At 39.0% G+C, this 22443-nt stretch overlaps 1 protein-coding gene across 2 annotated transcripts in view; it reads right to left on the bottom strand.

Annotated features, from left to right (window-relative positions):
* pbx3a (pre-B-cell leukemia homeobox 3a) overlaps window positions 1-22443 on the bottom strand; it is a 61186-nt gene that overhangs the window by 14143 nt on the left and 24600 nt on the right. For both annotated transcript variants that reach the window (XM_082171133.1, XM_082171134.1), the window contains exons 3-4: window positions 3502-3743; window positions 2190-2380 (exon numbers count right to left, since the gene is read on the bottom strand). In XM_082171133.1, coding sequence (XP_082027259.1) covers window positions 2190-2380; window positions 3502-3743 — 433 coding nt within the window. The remainder of the gene's footprint in view (window positions 1-2189; window positions 2381-3501; window positions 3744-22443) is intronic.

The raw sequence follows: 22443 nt of genomic DNA, 5'->3' as shown, positions 1-22443 counted from the left end.
TGAACCATTTCTATATCTTTATATACTAAAGGTTATTAAAGTGTGATATTCACTAGCAACACCAGAGAATTTCACAAATAATCATTGTTTTCAAAGATTTAGCTGGTTATCATGCTCTAATGACCCCCTGCTGGTAGATGCTGTAACTACACCATAATGCATGTATTATTGAATGTAGTATATATTAAAGGGGTCAACATTTTTATATTGTTGTCTGACGTCAACTTATGACGTTCGCTTGGTTTTTACATTAAAAAACATCAAAATGAATAAGTAATACACTATTTTCTACCCTGGTTTTGAGCCTAGCTCCTGAAACGCTCAGTTTTTATGGGCATTGAAGACTTGGAAGTAAACGCCCACTGCTGTGATTGGATAACAGTTTTGCATATTCTAATGAGTTTCATGTAATGCGCGAATCAGTGGGCGGGGCTACTGATCGTTCGCTGTGCCTGGTGTCAATAAAAGCTTTTATTGGACAAACAAGGAAGTTTTCAGTTCTGAAACTTACAGGATATTCTTATAGTATGATGACCTCTTATATGTCAAAAGCTCAAGGAAAATTTGATTTCTCAGTTCATCACCCCTTTAATGGGACTAAAGTTATAAGTCCCTGATGTGGCCCAAAACAATCGATTTGCTTAACCCTGTAAAGCCTGACATCTGAAATGATAGTCTGAAAAATCTAATTTTTTTAAATGGAAAAATGTGTTTTTTTGTTGAATATCATATTTGATACATCAGGCTTTTATGGCTCAGATGATATAGTGAGAACATGGATCTCATACTTGAGGAGCAAAAAACACCTCAATTTTATTCAGAGGTCCAAACTGAGCAAAATATGCAATTTGGTGCAGATGCTGATATTTATATGGCCAAAAAGTAAGATGAAATTCTGATGCTTGTATTATAAATATATATATTGTAAAAGTATAGCAGATATTTACACAAAATGCATATAAATATCAGTCGTCACTCTATATCTACCAATAATATGTCTTATAAGATAATATTTAAATGCTTAGTTGTACTTTTAAAAAATATAAATGCAATGCAATGTCATCAATGAGACTAGATTAAATCTGACCTTGGCAGCCACTCTCTTTATGATGTCATCAATGAGCCCACCAATCAATGTCTGCTTCATTTGCATGCATTTGAATAATTCCAAAGAGTCATTTGAATAATTCTCTGATGAGCAGATTTATGCATAATTTACTCTTAGCTTTAAGTAACTGGACCAACCAACTGGAACTAATTGGCAAATTTCCCTGTGCCCACCCAACTTATCCCTCTGCCAGTTTAAGCAAAATACTCCAGAGGATTCACAAGACCTTAAACCATTACCACATCACCCACTCGTTCACACATGCCACGGTTCCAGCACATCCAATACAATGAGCAACAAACCCACACTAGCAAAAACACCTACATGTGTAAAAGCAGACACACGACCAATAATCGTTTTTCTTTATTAAGCAAATGCTTATTATTTACAGTGCATTATAAGTAGGACAGTCTCTCAGGGGCAAAATTATGTTTGAATTTACTAACCAGTTTTGTGCTTTGTATTTTAGAGCAAAAACCTGGGGCTTATTCACCAACCACCAGCAATCCAAGCATAATCTACACTGATGTGCCCGAATCCGAATATTGTGCTCGGAAAGGAACTGACGCATTCTACGGAGCCCCATAAGGGACATGGTGATGGAGAAAATATGTTTCAATTAGTTTCATCTAACATAAAAGTTTGTGTTTATATAATATATATGTATGTATATATAGTATACATATATATTTATATATATGAATGTGTGTGTGTGTGTGTGTACACTGCATATACATATACACACACATATGTATACATCTGTTGCGCACCAAATCCTCCATCATCGTCCTGTCAATCATCTCTCCTTCCTATCTTCACGTGATAAGTGAAATCTGATGGACTGTAATGTAACCGAGTACCGCAGCAAGCCTAACCATGTCCCTTCCGTGGCTCCGTAGAATGTGTTATTCATTTTCCGTGCCTTTCTACACAACCTTTTCTATGTAAATGAGGCGTATTATGGATTGCACTTCACTCAAAAAAGCAAACAGATACGGTATGCTGGACAAATGCATACATTAAATGTTATGCAAGTTGTTTTGGAAACTAAAAGCATCTGCCAAATGCATGAGTTTCTGACCTGGCGTCGAGGAAGCGTGACCTGAGGATCATCACCGCCTCACAGGTGCTCTGCTTCAGCTGCATCTGGATGGAGCTGAACTTGCGGTGGATGATGTTCACCATGCGCTCGATCTCTTTGGGTGAGATGGGTCGCGTGCGAGACTGTTCCCTCAACAGGTTCATCACATGGGTAGTGAACTCGTTGCACGCCTGTGAACCAATCAAATTACTCATAACTGATAGTGAATGCAAATTCATTTCTGTTTATTCAAATAAAGCTGAAATAAAAATAAATTATAAATATTAGATGAAAAGCACTGAGTTGAAGCGCTAAAATAAGTATCTGAAAAAAAAAAAAAAAAAAAAAAATATATATATATATATATATATTTAAAGCTGATTTTTTTTTTTTATATAAATATTAGATTCATTTTTTTTAAATGACACCTTGGCAACTAACTATTCTAAGCACTAAAATTAGTATTAAAATTAGTAACAATACAAATAAATTATATAAAAAAAATAAAATAAAATAAACGTATATATCAAATAAATATATTTAAAAAATATTTGAAGAAAATGACAAAAAATTTAAGTAAATATAAAATGAAGACATGTTGCACGCCAGTGAACCAATCAAATTACTCATAACCAAAAAATAAACCAAACTGGTAACACTTTACATTAAGGTTTCATTTGTTAACATTAGTTAACTATATTACTTAACACGAACTATAATGAGCAATACTTCTACAGCATTTATTAATCTTTGATAATGTCGATCTCAACATTTACTAATACATTATTAAAATCTGTTAACATTAGTTAGTGGACTGTGAACTAACATGAATGATTATTTATATGAGCAAACATTAACAAAGGTAAATAAATAATGTAAAATATATTTCTCATAGTTAGTTCATGTTAACTAACGATGAGACCTTATTGTAAAGATTTACCATAAAACTAATAATATAAATTAAAATACATCAAACACTTAACTAAAACTAAATCTGACATAAATTTTTTATTAATTTATAAATTAATATATATATTTTTTTAAACTATAAATTGAACTAAAATAAAATAAAAACTGAAAATATAAAAAATAAAAAGCTAACAAAAAATGCATACAAACTATAACATAAAATAAGTACATAGTACATAAAATAACACTGCTCATTATGTGTATGCTCGTGTGAATGTGTTCATTGCATGAGATGAGTAACTATGTTGTTCCCTAGAATAGTAGTTGATCATTTTCCAGTAACGCTAGGATGTGTGTTACTCATGTCTCTGTAGACTCCTGTATAAGCACTGGTGTTGCAGACCTGCTCGTATTTCTCCAGCTCGGTGTGGTAGATCTGCCGGATCTGAGTGAGTTTTGCTCTGTAGTCCGAGTGCTCGATGGAGTTGTCGGCTCCGACTCCCACCGCCGCTGTTGCCGCAGCAACCGCCGATGCCCCGCCCCCTTTCTCTGGCCCAGACACGCCCTCCGCCAGAAGCATGTTATCCAGACGCATGAGCTGAGGGTCAGGAGGGTCTTCATCAGGACTGCCACGGATACTGAGACCTGCCACAAAACAGACACTTTAAAGATGAATATACAGGAAGCAGATCTTCATATGTTTCACACATTGCTCAGAGTAGCATAAGCTAGGGTTACGGAGGGATTGAAGGAAAGTGAAAGCATAGAATTTTTTTTAATGATGATGATGATGATGCTGAAGTGCTCACGGAAGAGATGAGTAGATAGACAGACAGACAGACAGATAGATAGATAGATGATAGATAGATAATAGATAGATAGATATGATAGATAGATAATAGATAGATAGTGTATATAGATAGATATACAGACAGATAGATAGATAGATAGACTGATATATAGATGATAGATATAGATAGATAGATAGATAGATAGATAGATAGATAGATAGATAGATAGATAGATAGACAGACTGATAGATAGATAATAGATAGATAGTGTATAGATAAATAGATAGATAGATAGACAGATGGATAGACTGATAGATAGTGTATAGACAGACAGGTGATAGATAGTGTATAGATAGATTATAGATAGATAGTGTATATATAATATATAGATAGATAGACAGATCTATATTTATATATATATATATATATTTAACTATCTATCTATACACTATTATATATCTATCATCTATGAGTCTATCTGTCTGTCTATACACTATCTATCTATATTCTATCTATCATTTATCTGTCTGTCTGTCTATCTATCTATCATCTATCTGTCTGTCTATATCTATCTATACAGACAGACAAAATAGATAGATAGATAGATAGATAGATAGATAAAAAAATCTTTAGAATCTGTATATAGATGTAGATTCTAAATTTCTTCTTTGTGTTCCACAGCATTCTTGTTTACAACAACAACATGAGTGCGTGTAAATGATGCTGAAATCTTATTTTTACAAAAAAAATTAAAAATCTGTCTAACCACAAAAATAGAGATGAGATGAGCAATGTAACTTTAACCGTAGAACGAAAAAACAAAAAAAACATTCAGACATGCAAAGACAATGTCTTGAACACCTGGACCACCCAGAGAAGGTTTCAGAGAGGCAGTTCTCTCCTCTTGAATGAGACAGGCCCAGCCCTCACGTCCTCAGCCATTACTGCACAGTGCAGGATTAGTGTGCTATGACACGCTGTTTACCAGAGGTCACGTCAGCGCGCGAGGTGTGTGTGTGCCAGAGAATGATTGACAGTGGCAGGTCTTCACTGAGGTGGGTGGAGGAGAAGCGCTGTGAGCCGTTCAGATGTGCTCCAGCGACGGCCTCCTTTAATTCCACACCAAAGACTTTTTTGGCACCTCACGTTTGATTTTGAGTTTCGAGCAATGGAGTGGATGCTCACGTGAGCGTGGGAGAAAAAATGCTCTGCCTTGGCTACGGCAGTTCATTGGAACGAAACCGTAGCCAAGGCGACATCTAGTGTATATATCTATACCCGCCCTCGCTCTCAGATCACTTGGACGTGGCTGTGTACAAGAGGTAAAAAAACGATATAAATACTGTTTGTTTTCTCACACAAACCGCTCGTTTCGTGTCTTAGGCCATCAATGTGTACTTACGATGGGGAATTGTTTAATTTGAACGATGGGGAATTGTTTTAATTTGGACTCTGTGCATGCTCTTTGAGACAGTGACCATAGACCTGCATTATATGACTGACAGACAAGAACGGTGTAGCCACAACGACATCTGCTTCTCGCGTTAAGTGATCATATGGGAAGACACATCGTCTTGTGTCCGTACTGGTTAATAATTGCCCCACGAGGAGCAATTTGCCAGCGCCAGTTCGGCTGGCCTCGTGACATTCCAGAAGACACACACACACACACACACACACACACACACACTCGTGGACTTTCAACCAGAAACCCACCACGAGATGCAACTGAAGCACATTTCCATATATGGACTTCCACATAGTAAAATTTCATTTTACCATTCATTACAAATTTATAATAGAGGTGTGGTTTGCTAGAGTAAAATCTTTAATTCCGAAGATTCATTGAAAGGAAATCACTCCATAGTGTCTTGTAACTCGAACCTGGTCATAAACTTTTATGGCTCCAAAGCTGCAGCTCATCCAGCTCCTTTGCGAGCCAACATTCCAACACCTTAACACACATGGAACATTTCAGAGAAAACTCTTCAAATGTTTGATATGTATTCCTGTGTTTCTCAAGTGTCTTCACATGCCATAACGGAAATACTGACCATTTTATTGTGTGTTTAAGCAAGCTTTATTTGTGTGTAATGATGCATATGAACATAATGTTATGTGTGTCCAATATCTACCTGTAATTCTTGGTATCTGTCTGACCGCCCTGTTTTAATTCAACCAGTCCCGCACATAGTATTACAGTAAGATGTATTGTTCCAGGTGTACAATCTTAAGAAGAAATATGAATTCTTTCTCTCATAAGACATATGGTGAAAGTAGGCGTTTTCTTCTTCACACAAAGAGAATTTTCCCGCTTCAGAAAAGACAATCTGATTCGCTGTCGTTCCAAGAGAAGGCGTAAACAGATGTTTGTTAAAAGGCAGAAACCCCCTCATCTCGCTCTCTTCTCTTCTCTCCTCTCTTCCAACTCAACTCATCCAACTTCTCTGGACCCTCTTCCTCGGCGCAGCGTTTCTCCAAGGAACATCTGAAGGAGGCCCTGGCCTTCTCCTCGGACCAACACATGTTCGAGTCGTAGCTCCCGTTCGTTGCAACTAAGATTTCCAGCCTCTCCCATCCCGGGAGACGAATCTGAACTTTTCCGGTAACGTTAAATTCAAGTGAGCCTTTACATCGTTTTTCGAAACGACCCAGAAGAAGAAGCTAGACGCAAACCAGCCGGACACGCGCACGCGCGTCCCCTTTTCAGCATCACACTGAAAGAGTACCACATCTCGCAAGTATATTGATTCCTATAAAAGCTGTTCCAGGTGTCTAGGTCTTAGGTCTGTGAATTAAGTTACCCTCCATATCTTATATCTTTCTTTCTTTCTTTCTTTCTTTCATGTCATTCATTCCGATCACGTCATGCTATGTTTTATGTTTTTGTTCGGTTAAATGTGTGTCTGTTTTCTCGTTTGCATTTTACGTACGTTTATATTTGTAGCTTATAATCTCTAGCGTGTGCCATTTTATTAATAAACCCATTTATACTTTTAACTGTCTCTGTGTTTGAAAACCCACTTTTTATAAAGTCAATGAAACAAAAGATCTATAAAGCTACAGGCTCTATAATATTAGACTACATTCAGTAGTTTTAATTAATAAACTCAATAAAGTTTAATGTTCTTGGCCAGAACCTAAACTTTAGTGGAGTTTGTGAATACCCCTTCTTAACTGTACTGACCTTACATCTACTCGCTGGCCGAGTTAAAGGTTGGTCAGACCAGTTACAGAACGAGGCATTTCCTATAATAAAAAAATAAATAAATGTACATGCGACTTATGAATTATGACCATGTGTCATAGATATTAATATCCCAAGATTCCCCATATTCTTGAGCTAATTCATATTTACCCAGATGCATATTCGCTACATTTTGGTGGAGATATTTCGAGCAGTTTCAAACTTCATTTTTGTGGGCAAATTCAGTTTCAGTTGAATGTGTATTATTGGTATTAATAATTGTAGGCTATACGCGCGTTTTGAATAGTGAGATAAGTCGCCAAGGCGAACTCACCCAGCTGATGGCGGGCACAAAGCCAGCCCAGCTCTGCTAAAACTGCAGTTCATGACATTACATCTGTCTCTGTAAAGACGAAACAAAACTCTTTGCAGTTGATACATGTAACATGATTTAAACCGACTAAATGAAGACGAAGGATCTCTTTTAGGACGAAGACGTAAATCTGATAGTTTTCAGTCGTAATAGGCCTTATACAATACGTTAACGATATAACTCCTGGTCAGAAATTGGCCTCGCGATCCAATTTCGTAAACCTACGCAAAAATCATAAAAGTGCTATTTTGATTAATGCTTATGGGAGATGAGCAGATGATAAGTCCTGCTCACAGCTGTTCTGATGCCTGGTGTGCTCACAGCTTAAGTAAATAGATGTTCAACGCCTGTTTGCTCACAGTTTCTAGTGATTAAAACACGAAGTTTTAATACCTGTTGTTATTGTAAACCATGTATAATATGTAATTGGAGGCCAGTTTTATGAATTAAGAAAACGGATGATAATCCCTGTTCTCCTTCTTTAAACCGTCTCATGTGTATAATATATAATGTGTAAATTGGAGACCAGTTTTATGAATTAAGAAAAGATGATAATCCCTGTTCTTATTCTAAAACCGTCTCAATGTGTAATGCATAATGTGTAATTCCCGTTAGTCACATGTTGTGAAACTCGCGTCAGTCTTCCGCATGCAACAGAAGCGCAAAACACCACGTGATTCCAAAAAAAAAAAATCTGCTGAATTACGCCACTGACCGACACTAGAGGGCAGCCTCTAAGTCTGGGGCAGTTCTCAAATTACGCGCCCCCAACCGACGTCATCCTGCGTGAGCGTCGCCTCCCACTGACGTCAGCCTGCGCGAGCGCAACTACGCCATCTCGTGGCGTTCTAAGATAATACCTGCTTTCAATTTCTTTTTCTCTCTGCATTCATTTTCTCTCTCAAATACTTAACTGCATTCAAGCTTAGCTTATGCTGATATTATTTGGAGTTAGACAATTACTTTTTCTGTTTTCGACTGTCACACTTTAAGTTAAGTTCGAAAAAAAAGGAAAACTTTTCGAATTAAAAACTTAGATTCGATTCACTCAGTTCATTGATAGGTCCACCTAGGAAGAAGCACGCCACCGTGTGGCGATCTTGGGTCGACTTATCAATATCTGTTTAACCCCCAGTCTGCAATTGAAGTGTCTCCTTGCTCCCCTTTTCGTTTGATTATTTTTTTATGATCCATACGAATAACCTCAGTGTTATTGTAAGGATTATAGGAAGTCATTCTGAATTTCAGTTTTGATTATTTTTAGTATTGATACATCACTGTTATCATTCTAATTTTCTTTCCTTCCTTATTATTATTATTTTGGACCTCTCATTGCATGCTTATTTGAATTTTAATTTAAACAAGTTTGCATTTTTCAAATTGTGTCTATTCAACCAGGTGGACCACTGAGAGGAAACACGGCCCTCACCCTTGTGGCACAAACCCACTGCCGGGGCCTTTTCCTCTGCCTGCGTCTCAAACCTGTGTTGTTTATTCAAATTTTATTTCATTGATAATTATTTTTCTCTTCCCTCTTTCTCCAGTCTCTCCAAAGGGGGGGGGGGGTGGGTTATTCTGATAATTACAACCAATTATCGTAATTTCCTTTTTGTTGTATCATTATTTTAGTAAAGCCTTTGCCACTGACTCCTGCATACATATTTACTCAATTTGATGAAACCAGAAAGCCTCAATTTACTTTAAGTCTAACATTTTAATCCCTCATTGTGTATCTATTGGCAGGACTCAGTCAGTGCACTGTGGTGATCCGAAAGTCATCCCTGGTGGTTTCCAGTGGGCGGGGATCATCTGTCCGGCGTTACTGACACTGCGCTCTGTCTGGTGTTGGAACCGTCGGAGGGTCTGACCGCGCCCGCTGGTTTCCGCCTGGATGACCTCTATTCACCCCAGGTAAACTAAAATTTGATAGAACCCATCCACTTATTATGAACCACAGAATACTAGCTATTCCTTCGGGGTATTTTAAGTGCTTAGACCCACCTTTCTCTCTCTAAGACACACCTTCTTTCGAGGTCCTGTCCCGATAACCCACGCATCTCCTGGCCCGATCAGGAACTCTCGCAGTGTTAATAAGGCTTAGGCCTCTTTATTTTATTTTATTTTATCTTATTTGATTTATTTTCCTTAAATAACGCTCCCCGTGTTATTGTTTGCGACATTTCATTGCAGACCAATTCACTTCCTTGTGTTGTGTTTCCCTCTGATCTTCCCTACCTTCAACCTTGTCTATTTCTCCACTCTGTTGTGATTTGTTTCTTTCATTTCACTTAGACACAGAACCTAAGAGAGACCCCAGGAAAAGCTGAATAATAGAGTGACGATCAAAGCGGGCGTCGCTAGACGACCCCCCCAGGCTACCGCCTGTCCAAATTTCTATTGTGGGTTTCATCCATACCCACGAAATTGGCTCAGCTAACTGTCGGCATCAGTTAGCCCCGAAATTCTCATAAACGGCATAGCCCGTATGAGTATAGCTCATTAACCCTAAAACAAACTTGCATTGTGTCTCTTTTTGTGTGTGCTGTGCTTCTCTCACCACAGTAAGCAGAGATGTCGAGCTAACCCAGAAGTACGACCACGAACAGCTGGCCAAAATCTTCGGAAAATCGCACTCAACCTCGTCACCAAGGCCTGGGCCAGCGAAAGGCTCAGCCTCGATATGGAACAGAAGGCAGCCGCACTACAGCTCCAGGCCACAGAAGCCCGGAAGGACCGAGCCCACACACAGAGTCGGCTAGACCAGCTAATCTTCCTGACCGAGGAAGAGGACGAGACGGACACAACGCTACAACAGGAAGTTGAAAGACTTCAAAAAGCCCTGGACGATCTTCGTCTGCACACAGATCAAAGACAGCAGTCGGAGGAAAACACCCGGAAGGAACTCAACGAAAGGCTCCAACGGGCTGAAGCTCTCCTTGAGAGAGCAGAGACTAAAATCCATCAGCTCATTCAGCAGAGACACGATCTCGAAGACGAACTAGACATGGTTCGCAGAGAACTGAGACATGCTTACAGTTTCAACCGCGACCGGGAAGGGGAAGAACATCTCACACCATTTCCCCCTTCCAGCGAGTCTGCGCCTTTCAGCCACACACCCAGAGCTGAAAAGGGGGGCGAAAGCCCACTGCACAACACCACGCCTGTCAGCCAAACACCAAGAGCTGTAAAGGGTCAGAATCCTCTCCAGACGGATTGGGCCCCCAGCAACAGCTCTCGTCCAACAAACCTCAACAAGATGGCCAGAAACATTCCTACGTTTGCCGGAGACTGCAGTGTTCATGCGTACCTTCAAGACATTGACTTTCACCTGCAAACTGTCGCCAACGCGACAGCTTGGGACAAATTGTACCTGGTAAGAATCACCTCAAGCAGAGAGGTGCGTAGTTTTCTGGATCGCCAACCACAGCCTGTCAAAGCAGATTACAAGCAACTGCGACAAGCGTTGATCCGCGAATTCTCTGACCCAGAATCAGACCAAGGGTTTATCACGGCCCTCGACGTGAAACAGGCCCGACTTGAACACCCACACTCCTATTATGACCGACTCCGACAAACGTTCTTCGGAGCAACCAACACACCAGATATGGAAGAAGATATAACCTTTAGAACTTTGTTTCTGCGGAACCTGCATAGCACCGTGAGTAAACATCTCGGCGTGCTCGTCTGCCCACGAACCATGTCTACTCGAGAACTCAGAGACTTAGCCCACAAGGCTTACACCAAGCAAAGGGCCATGGATGAAAAGACGGTAAAGACACACACAATTCACTCCGTCTCTGAGCACCGCTCAGAACCAGACAGCAGGTGGCGGCACGACTGTGACGGTGCCCGTCCAAAGCGTCGGACCGACCGCTCAGAAAGATTCTGGAACCAGCATCACCCGCCGTCCAGAACTCCAAGCCCAGACCGTCGAACCTGTAACCACTCTCTCCAGAACACTGGTGAGGCAGAGTCTTCTTACATCACAGATGAAGACAGTGCAGCCACGTCTGACACAGACACAGAAAACGAACACTGACACCTACTGCTTCAAGGTCCTGACTGACCTGCAGTTGAGTAACCAAACCAATGTCTGCGCCACATACAGACAACCCATCCACCCACCCTAACCATTGCAGTGATTACACAGCACAAACGAACTTTACCAACTACACTGCACGCCTCAGAGCCGCTAAAACGCTACCTCCGCTGTGTACAAAGAAAGTCATGCGGGCCTCTGATGAACAGACTTTTCCTATGCCACCACTTACCCCTCCACCACCCTCACAGGCCATCCGAGCTCACTGACAACCAGTGCCTCAGACAGCTGTCTGCCACCACGCACATGCTGCGTTCACAAGACTTCAATACGCATTGTGCACCTGTTGCCATCACAGCGCCACAGCTCGTAAAGCCACAAAGCACAAGGGGGGGGGCCAGGCGTAACAATGACGCCACATGTGCCAAAAAGCCATGCATGGGACATCAAAGCATGTGGCATACCAACCTCAGCGAACCAAAAAGACTGTCCTAAACCAACTAAGGACCTCCATCGCTGGAAAATTTTTTTTTTTTCTCCTTCTCTCTCTCTCTCTCCCTATCGCCTCTAACAGGATGCAGGCCGCAGTGGTTCGCGAGAAAGCAGCCACACTCACCAGGTCTGGCATCCGACATCGCATGGAGAGAGAACACCCCCGACTCCTGACTGCCAAGGCAGGACTCACACTCAGAGAAGTCTAGCACGGTGATGTGCATCTCCACGGTCACCGACAACGCCCTGACACTCGTTGTGCCTATTTGTTGTTCAACGAATTCCATCCCGAATTTCGTTTAACAAAAAGGGGGAATGTAGCCACAACGACATCTGCTTCTCGCGTTAAGTGATCATATGGGAAGACACATCGTCTTGTGTCCGTACTGGTTAATAATTGCCCCACGAGGAGCAATTTGCCAGCGCCAGTTCGGCTGGCCTCGTGACATTCCAGAAGACACACACACACACACACACACACACACACACACTCGTGGACTTTCAACCAGAAACCCACCACGAGATGCAACTGAAGCACATTTCCATATATGGACTTCCACATAGTAAAATTTCATTTTACCATTCATTACAAATTTATAATAGAGGTGTGGTTTGCTAGAGTAAAATCTTTAATTCCGAAGATTCATTGAAAGGAAATCACTCCATAGTGTCTTGTAACTCGAACCTGGTCATAAACTTTTATGGCTCCAAAGCTGCAGCTCATCCAGCTCCTTTGCGAGCCAACATTCCAACACCTTAACACACATGGAACATTTCAGAGAAAACTCTTCAAATGTTTGATATGTATTCCTGTGTTTCTCAAGTGTCTTCACATGCCATAACGGAAATACTGACCATTTTATTGTGTGTTTAAGCAAGCTTTATTTGTGTGTAATGATGCATATGAACATAATGTTATGTGTGTCCAATATCTACCTGTAATTCTTGGTATCTGTCTGACCGCCCTGTTTTAATTCAACCAGTCCCGCACATAGTATTACAGTAAGATGTATTGTTCCAGGTGTACAATCTTAAGAAGAAATATGAATTCTTTCTCTCATAAGACATATGGTGAAAGTAGGCGTTTTCTTCTTCACACAAAGAGAATTTTCCCGCTTCAGAAAAGACAATCTGATTCGCTGTCGTTCCAAGAGAAGGCGTAAACAGATGTTTGTTAAAAGGCAGAAACCCCCTCATCTCGCTCTCTTCTCTTCTCTCCTCTCTTCCAACTCAACTCATCCAACTTCTCTGGACCCTCTTCCTCGGCGCAGCGTTTCTCCAAGGAACATCTGAAGGAGGCCCTGGCCTTCTCCTCGGACCAACACATGTTCGAGTCGTAGCTCCCGTTCGTTGCAACTAAGATTTCCAGCCTCTCCCATCCCGGGAGACGAATCTGAACTTTTCCGGTAACGTTAAATTCAAGTGAGCCTTTACATCGTTTTTCGAAACGACCCAGAAGAAGAAGCTAGACGCAAACCAGCCGGACACGCGCACGCGCGTCCCCTTTTCAGCATCACACTGAAAGAGTACCACATCTCGCAAGTATATTGATTCCTATAAAAGCTGTTCCAGGTGTCTAGGTCTTAGGTCTGTGAATTAAGTTACCCTCCATATCTTATATCTTTCTTTCTTTCTTTCTTTCTTTCATGTCATTCATTCCGATCACGTCATGCTATGTTTTATGTTTTTGTTCGGTTAAATGTGTGTCTGTTTTCTCGTTTGCATTTTACGTACGTTTATATTTGTAGCTTATAATCTCTAGCGTGTGCCATTTTATTAATAAACCCATTTATACTTTTAACTGTCTCTGTGTTTGAAAACCCACTTTTTATAAAGTCAATGAAACAAAAGATCTATAAAGCTACAGGCTCTATAATATTAGACTACATTCAGTAGTTTTAATTAATAAACTCAATAAAGTTTAATGTTCTTGGCCAGAACCTAAACTTTAGTGGAGTTTGTGAATACCCCTTCTTAACTGTACTGACCTTACATCTACTCGCTGGCCGAGTTAAAGGTTGGTCAGACCAGTTACAGAACGAGGCATTTCCTATAATAAAAAAATAAATAAATGTACATGCGACTTATGAATTATGACCATGTGTCATAGATATTAATATCCCAAGATTCCCCATATTCTTGAGCTAATTCATATTTACCCAGATGCATATTCGCTACAACGGTTTGACCTAAAAATATCAAAATTGAAACTACTGCGGAAAAAAAGACACCTACATCTTGGATGCCCTTGAGGTAAGCTAAAACATACCAAAATTTAATTTCAAAGTGAACTATCCCTTTAACACTCGCCAAATGCGGGTGTATTTCAGCAGTGGTGTGTAACTCTAACAATCACCAGTGACAGTATTACCGGGACTATTATCACACCTTCACAGACTCCATTCCCCATAATCCTTTGCCCAGACTAATCAACCATATCCACCTGTGTCTCATTACCTTTAGCTCACCCTATATAAGCCTGGTTTTCACATTCATTCTCTGCAAAGTCTTGTTTGGTGTTACACTGCAATTCTGAGAATTCTCCCTGGTTTCATGTCTCTTAGTTTTGGATTTCTTGCCTGTTCCGTGGATTACTCTTTTGCCCGTGTTCCCTGCCTTGTTGTGTTTGTTTGTGTGGACGGCCTGCCTGTACTTTGGATTACGTCTTTGGATCACCCTGTTCAATAAATACTGCATTTGGATCCTCAACCTTTGTGTCTCGGAGTAGTTTGTGACAGTAACGCACTCACTCCTACTAGCCACTTTGGTGGGTTGAATTTTATATATAAATTTTTCAATTGTAGTCTTTAAAAAGGCATCTGAAATAAAATTCTAAGTGCAATGTATTGTTGTCAAAAATATCGATATTTTGATACATATTGATACTGAAATATCTGAAACGCTTCCAATACTCATTTTCCACAGAATACAATACAAGTCGCTCTCTTTCATCTCTCCGACAGCGAGTGACGCACAAACCCGCCTCCGCTCACTCACTCGTTTCATTTGCTCCGGATGAATATTGTTGATGCTACAGGGCTTGAATTTATGCGTGTGATTGCGCGTATTGCGCTTAATTTTACTCATTCCCGCAGATTTTGCGCTCACACCCAAAGTGCGGCACATAAAGCCTCTCAGTACTAAATTGAGATCTTTTTTACTGCCTATTGCGCTTAAACAGTCAAATACACACAAAATAATGTCAAAATGCCGGTCTTGACGAGTATTCACATAAACACATTCAGTTATTTTTTAAAGTCGCCCTGTAGTCAATAATTTCATTCCTTAAAACTCATCTTTGATCACCAGAATGACATATTTAAAGGTGTTTTCCTTGAAAAAAATTTCTTCATGCCTTAAAATAGCTTGAATGTAACTCTAAACCCTTGCCTCATTTAGTATACATGGTTCTATGAATATGCAAATGAGCCCCGCCTCCACTCACTCACTCAGCTCAGAGATCCACTGGTTGACGATCACACGTTGATCTGATTGGTTACAAGGTAGTTTGTGACGTCAGAAACACCAGCGATTTCAAACCGTGTTTTTGAGACTGTCTTTGGTTCACTGCAGTTTTAAGGAGAAAATACTCAGCAATGCTGTCGACTTATGAATTTACACATGGCTTGTCTTAAAGCATATTAAAAACACCACAAAGACATATAAACTACATTAAAAACTTGCTTTTCACCACAGGGGGACTTTAAGAAAACACACGTGTAACAGTATAATGGATCGTGTGTCAGGTCATAAAGTGACAGCAGCCTAATATCCCTGCTGCCACATTAGAGATAATGTAAAAAATATCTAAACGTAATTTGAAGAATCATTCATGTCATGAATTTTAATACTGAATTTCAAGTTTAATGCTTTACAGATACTGTAAAGGATACACTTAAAATATATATATTTAGGCCTAAATTTAAAATTGATGTATTTGAATTTGCATATACAGTTTCCATCCGTTTGGATCACAAAGTTTTACCATAAACAAACTAATAAACTTAATGTGATGCATATTTGTCAGTCATACATGAAATGGGTAACATTTCTGTAATAGTCCTAATCAAAAGTGTTTAAAATTCACAATAACTAATTAGGTTTATACATTTATCATCAATAAATATAATTTGTTTCAATCTTATATATTTAACTTATTGAATATTGCTTGTTCCACAGCTAGCCATATATGTTTATCATTTTTAACTGAATAAATTCAATTGATTTCACAATGAACAGATTTTATGCAATTTGAATAAATGCATTTTGAAAATATGGCCATTTAAATAAAATGGAATAGATGTTATTTCTGGATGTTAACTATTGACTCATTTGTGTATTTTTTCTCTAAAGCTTTTTTAGACTAAGTTGATACTTAAAGAAGCATTAGTGCGCATTAGATGAGCTATGAAATAGAAATGAATCTCTCTTCTGAGAAACACTCAGTGCGATGCCATTGTTCTGCAGTTTTAGGTGATTTTGAAGATGCTCTTTCAAAAATCCTGAGGACAAGATTGTAAACACGCCACAGCTGCTAACAATGACTAGAATAAGATACAGCATCCACACACACACACACACACACACACACACACACACACACACACACACACACACACACACACACACACACACACACACACACACACACACACACACACACACACACACACACACACACTGCCCTCCAGACACACACACACACACAGTATTCATGAGGTCAATGCAAGATGACATTTAAAGCACAGCAGACAAAGGCAAACAAACAGAAGATGGAAGGACTGAATATGAGAGAATGAATCAGAAGCAATCCTGCAGGACTGCATGTTTCCTCCACAGAATATGAACATTTGCTCTGCTCTTAATCTCATTTCAATTTCATATTTGTCCTTTTCCTTGGTGTCGCTTTCATTTTTAATGGCAACAAAATGGTAAAGGTGGCACTATTCCCTATTCAGACCTCAGGCGAAGAAATGCTAATTCAGCACAGAGCACATCGCATCAAACACATCTCTCAGACAGCGGCTCTGTTTAAGCACACGTCCAATTAGCTCACGGTGACTGAAAGAAAACAGGATCGACAGAGAGGTGCATATATACATAGACAAATGAATTCATAACTATAGTGATGTCTGAAGTATTCCAAATATGTCCATAATGAATTACTGACACACACACATTCTTGTACATCTATCTTTATGAGGACATTCATTGACACAATGCAATATCTAGCCGCTTACCCTAACCTTACCCATCACAACTAAGTGCCTAACCCGACCCCTGACCCTAAACCGAACCTTAACCTCATTATAACCTTATCCCTAAACCAAGTCTTGACCCTCAAACAGGCCTTTAAAGGGGTCTCAGAAACTGAGGACCGGCCAAAATGTCCTCTCTTTACTCTCTTTGTCCAATGGTCTAAAACTCAAACTGGTCCTCACAAAGATAGTTACAAGTACACACACACACACACACACAGAGAGAGAGAGAGAGAGAGAGAGAGAGAGAGAGAGTCATTGTCAAAAGTTTACATACACCTTGCAGAATCTGCTAAATGTTTATAATTTTAACAAAATAAAATGCATGTGTGTGTATGTATGTATGTCTATATATATATAAATTACAATTCTACATTCTGTCAAATTTGATTTATATTCGGGGAAAAAAGGAAATTTAAATCATTCTTAGTTCTATTTTAAAGGCACAACCCTGCTTTAAATACTGGGTTAGCAAATGTTAACTGCAAGATGGAGGTCTTTCTATTGGTCCCGTCCTCACGGTGTGTTTGCCAGTGAAACTGGATGCTGATGACAGACTGAGGCCTGATAGTGTGTGAACAGCTGTGTGTTGAAGCGTCTGCAGAGTTTAACTCCTCCACCTGACACCTCACATGAAGCTCTCCACACTCACACATCTGTGCTGATATCCGCTTCGTTTGGGATGAAGCATGGTGGATTTTTGTGCATTTACAATGAAAAATGATGCATGTGTATTTTAAAAGTTTACTTTATTCTGGTGTCTTTATACTTTAGGGTCGTTTGACTTGTCAAATTTGAATCTCATGGCATTTTTCCACCTGACAGAAGGGTTTGATGAACATAAGTTGAACATCTCTCATGGCCTGCATGAAATATCTTTGAGCCAGTTTGGGGTGTTTTGAAGGAGCAAGTCAGAAAACCTTTTCCTCCACCAGCATCACACAGTTCTGGAAGAGGAACGGTTCAAAATCCCTCTGACCACTGCGAAGGACTTGCATCTGTCATTCCCGAGACAAATTGATGAATTGGCTGCAAAAGGAAGACCTACAGTATATGTGACCCTGGATGACAAAACCAGTCACACGGGTCAATTTTTTTAAATTGAGATTTATACATCACATGAAAGCTGAATAAATAAGCTTTCCATTGATGTATGATTTGTTAGGATATAACAATATTTGGCCGGGATACAACTATTGAAAATCTGGAATCTGAGGGTGCAAAAAAATCAAAACATTGAGAACATCTCCATTTTATGTTCACGATTGTGCTGCATTCACTCACAAAAATAAATATTTGATATATTTATGGTAGGAAATTTACAAAATATCTTCATGGAACATGATCTTTACTTAAAATCCTAATGATTTTTGGCATAAAAGAGAAATGGATAATTTTGACCCATACAATGTATTGTTGGCTATTGCCTCAAATATACCCGTGCGACTCGAGACTGGTTTTGTGATCCAGGGTCACATATTAATAAATACTGTACATTTGTCCAAATCAATATTTGTCCATAAGTCCATGTATTAATAAGTATTTAATAAGCGCACGTTTTACGTCAGGGTTCAGATCAACCTATTAGTTTATTTTGTAAAAAAAAATAAAGAAACATGTCTGACTGTAGATTATTCCTAACACAGACTATAAGAACGCCAGCAGCTTTGTGGCTGTTTTTGTGAAGTTGTAGACGTGTAGACATCTAGCCTTTATTTTGGACTGTAAAAAAACATATAAAAAGCTTTTACCTGAATGACATTAAAATGCTCTATACGAGAAGATAAATGGCAGGTTCGGGCCTGTAGAGTGTTTTTATCTGCTTAGGTCTGGTCTGGTTAAACACTCGGCTACCCTGAGAGAGATCTCACAGAGTAAATCCATGACCTCCATTCCCTCGCTCAACCTTTGCAATGTTTATGTGCTTTTCCACACAGGATCCCACTGACTGCTGGAAGCCAGGTCACATGAGTTCAAGCACAAGTGCATTAATCCTGCAATGCCATTAATCCGGATTAGTCAAACAAAGACTTCCGATAATCATCTTTAATCACTCGAGGAAGTTGCCTGGGCATGTTAGGAATACATCAGCGTCTGGGATTTGATGTTGTGGTGCATATGGTATAGATACTAGGTATTTCTCTGAGCTGTTGTTCAGTCAGCTCACGTCAAGAGAGTTTCGAATGTTCGAATGAACGAGTCGCACGGGTATATTTGTGGAAATAACCAACAATACATTGTATGGGTCAAAATTATCCATTTTTCTTTTATGCCAAAAATCATTAGGATATTAAGTAAAGATCATGTTCCATGAAGATATTTTGTAAATTTCCTACCGTAAATATATAAAACATTACATTTACATTTAGTCATTTAGCAGACGCTTTTGTCCAAAATTGGGACTAAATTAAGCAAGTCATCGTGAAGAGGCAAAAACAACGCAAGAAGTGCTCAAAATACGAAGTTCAGGCATTATTCAGAGTAGCATAAGCCCGATAAGCGAGATTTTACAGGAAAAGTTTTTTTTTTTTTTTTTTTTTTACATTTTTTTTTTTTTTATTATGAGGTTAAGTGCTCACGGAAGAGAAGAGTTTTCAGCTCTTTTTTGAATGTTGTCATGGATTCTGCATTCCGGATGCCGGTGGGGAGATCATTCCACCAGCATGGAACTGTGAATGAGAATGTTCTGGAAAGTGATTTTTTGGCTCTCTGTGATGGAACCACGAGACCGATCGAAGGCTTCTGGTAGGGATGTAGACTTGTAGGAGTGAGTGAAAGTAGGAGGGAGCTGAGCCTGTGACAGATCTGTAAGCAAGCGTCAATGCCTTGAACTTGATGCGAAAACATTTATTTTTGTGAGTGAATGCAGCACAATCACCAACATAAATGAACAACTTTAAAGGAGATTTTCTCAATGTTTCGGCACCCTCTGATTCCAGATTTACAAATAGTTGTATCTCAACCAAATATTGTCCTATTATAACAAACCACACATCAGTGGAGAGCTTATTTATTCAGCTTTCATGTGACGTATACATCTCAATTTTTACATCTCAAAAAATTGGTTTTGTGGTCCAGGGTCACATATATTTATTAATATTTGAATTAGCTTTTATGTTTATATTTCAGGTTCATGAGCTTTTTTCATTTTTTATTTAATAAAATATATTATATATTTCCAGAGTCGGCTCTCAGAAAGGAGGGGTTTAGAGAGGCAGAATCTTTGAACAAACCATTTCAGACACTATGAGAAAAGAGCTGATGTGCAATATATATGATGAGAAAATTAAAGATATTTTTGACCTTGGATACCTGTAAACCTGTTGTTGACTCCAAAACTAAATTATGGACAAGTCATCTTAAAACTTTTACATTTAGCTTTCAAATCTCGTTCACTTCAAACATGGCTTTTCTGACTTTCAGTTTGAGCTAATTTATTCAAAATTTCTGTCTGCTCTCCATACAAAGTATGACTTTAGAAGACTTGTAATATAGTGTATGAGTCACATTGAATACTGTTATGGAGTTTTTTGTCATTTTTGGACATTGTTCTTATTCACTATCGCTGTATAGGGAAAATAAGCCACGAGTCAGGACGTCCTGCTAAACATCTCCTGTTGTGTTCCACAGAAGAAAGAAAGTCATATGAGGATTGGTACAACATGAGGGTGAGTTAATGACTTTTAATTTTTAGTTGAATTATTCCTTTAACAGACCCTCGAAATAAATCATAAGAGAACTAACTCCTGTCCTCTATAAGCCTTCACGAGTGAGGTCTTGCTCCAAAATAAATATAATCCAGAGCTCTCAAATCTTCACAACCCCACATTTACAAGTCTAATTTAATCTGCTCAGCGAAACGCTCAAAGCCGGTTTCATCGCTGAGCAATGACAGTTTTAAAACCCGAGTTACTGTACAGCTGGAAGGAGCTGTGGGTGGTTTTGGATTTCTTCACAGAGCAAAACCAATTGCTGAAATGCATATTTGATGCATGAAGACTCTAATAGACGCCATTCTCTCTCCCACGACGCTCTGGTTTGCGCTCAGAAAATCTTCTCAAAGCCACAGCCTGCTCTTAATTAGCACTGGGATCGAACATAAGTTGGCTTATACCAACGGCTACAGAAATAAAAATGACTTTTTTTTCACGTTAAACCTTCTTATGTCAGAAAATAGACGCCCGCTGGGTAGTTTCAGGCGTTTAATGCGGTTTTCTAGAAAGCGGTATGGATGCCTTGTCTTAATTTATTCACACTTTGTTACTAAAACATATTTGTGTGGGTTTAAGCTTCATAATTTGCTAATTAGAATTTGTAGTCTAATTAGTCTTTCAGTCATATTGGTTAATTTGGATGAATATAGCTCAGATTAAAGCTTTAATTGCTGCTGCAAAACACCAAGTATATTAACAAACCCTGCGGCACACTGAGTGCAAGAAGTCCACGAACTCACAGGCTCTGCCAGGAAACACATTTGTGTTCACAAGGTTGATCCTAGGAGCTTTTCTGAGAAAACTACTTGACACTGAACGTTTGCCAAGATGGTGGATTTTTTTTTTTTTTTTTTTTTGAGGCACTTAGTAAACTAAATACAATTACCATAACCGTTTATTTGGATGTATTTTGTGATTTATGTGACATATATTTAGAGTGAGTGTCTGGCACTCTTCTGTATTTATTTATTTAGAAAAAACTATTTGCTAATTGGGTAAGATTTTTTTTTTTTTATTGAAGGTTCTGTAAAAAAAAAAAAAAAAAAACGATATATTTCATAGCATTTTGCTTTCGATATTTTTACAGGATAAAATCATTTATTTATGTATTTTTTATACATTATTTTTACAGTTCCGCTTTGGTTCCACTTGGAGCGTTGCAATGACACACTTGATCTTTAATGTAAATTAAATGAAACAAACAGTTTATTGTGTCATTGTCTTCGTTTATTAGGCTGGATCTTTCTCAAAGTGAACAATATCCATGTGATTTAATAATCTATATTTCTCATTCCACTGGTATGTCCCACATTTATGTCAGTTTACTCACACACACACACACACACACACACACACACACACACACACACACACACACACACACACACACACACACACACACACACACACACACACACACACACACACACACACACACACACACACACTTTAACCATTTAAATCGCATCAGTTTCTGTCTTCACTACAGGAT

This window comes from Leuciscus leuciscus, assembly GCF_965113295.1.
Source record: "Leuciscus leuciscus genome assembly, chromosome: 5".
Classification (NCBI taxonomy): Eukaryota; Metazoa; Chordata; class Actinopteri; order Cypriniformes; family Leuciscidae; genus Leuciscus; species Leuciscus leuciscus.
Note: the sequence above shows the minus strand (reverse complement) of the source record. Positions and strands in the feature narration are given on the sequence as shown.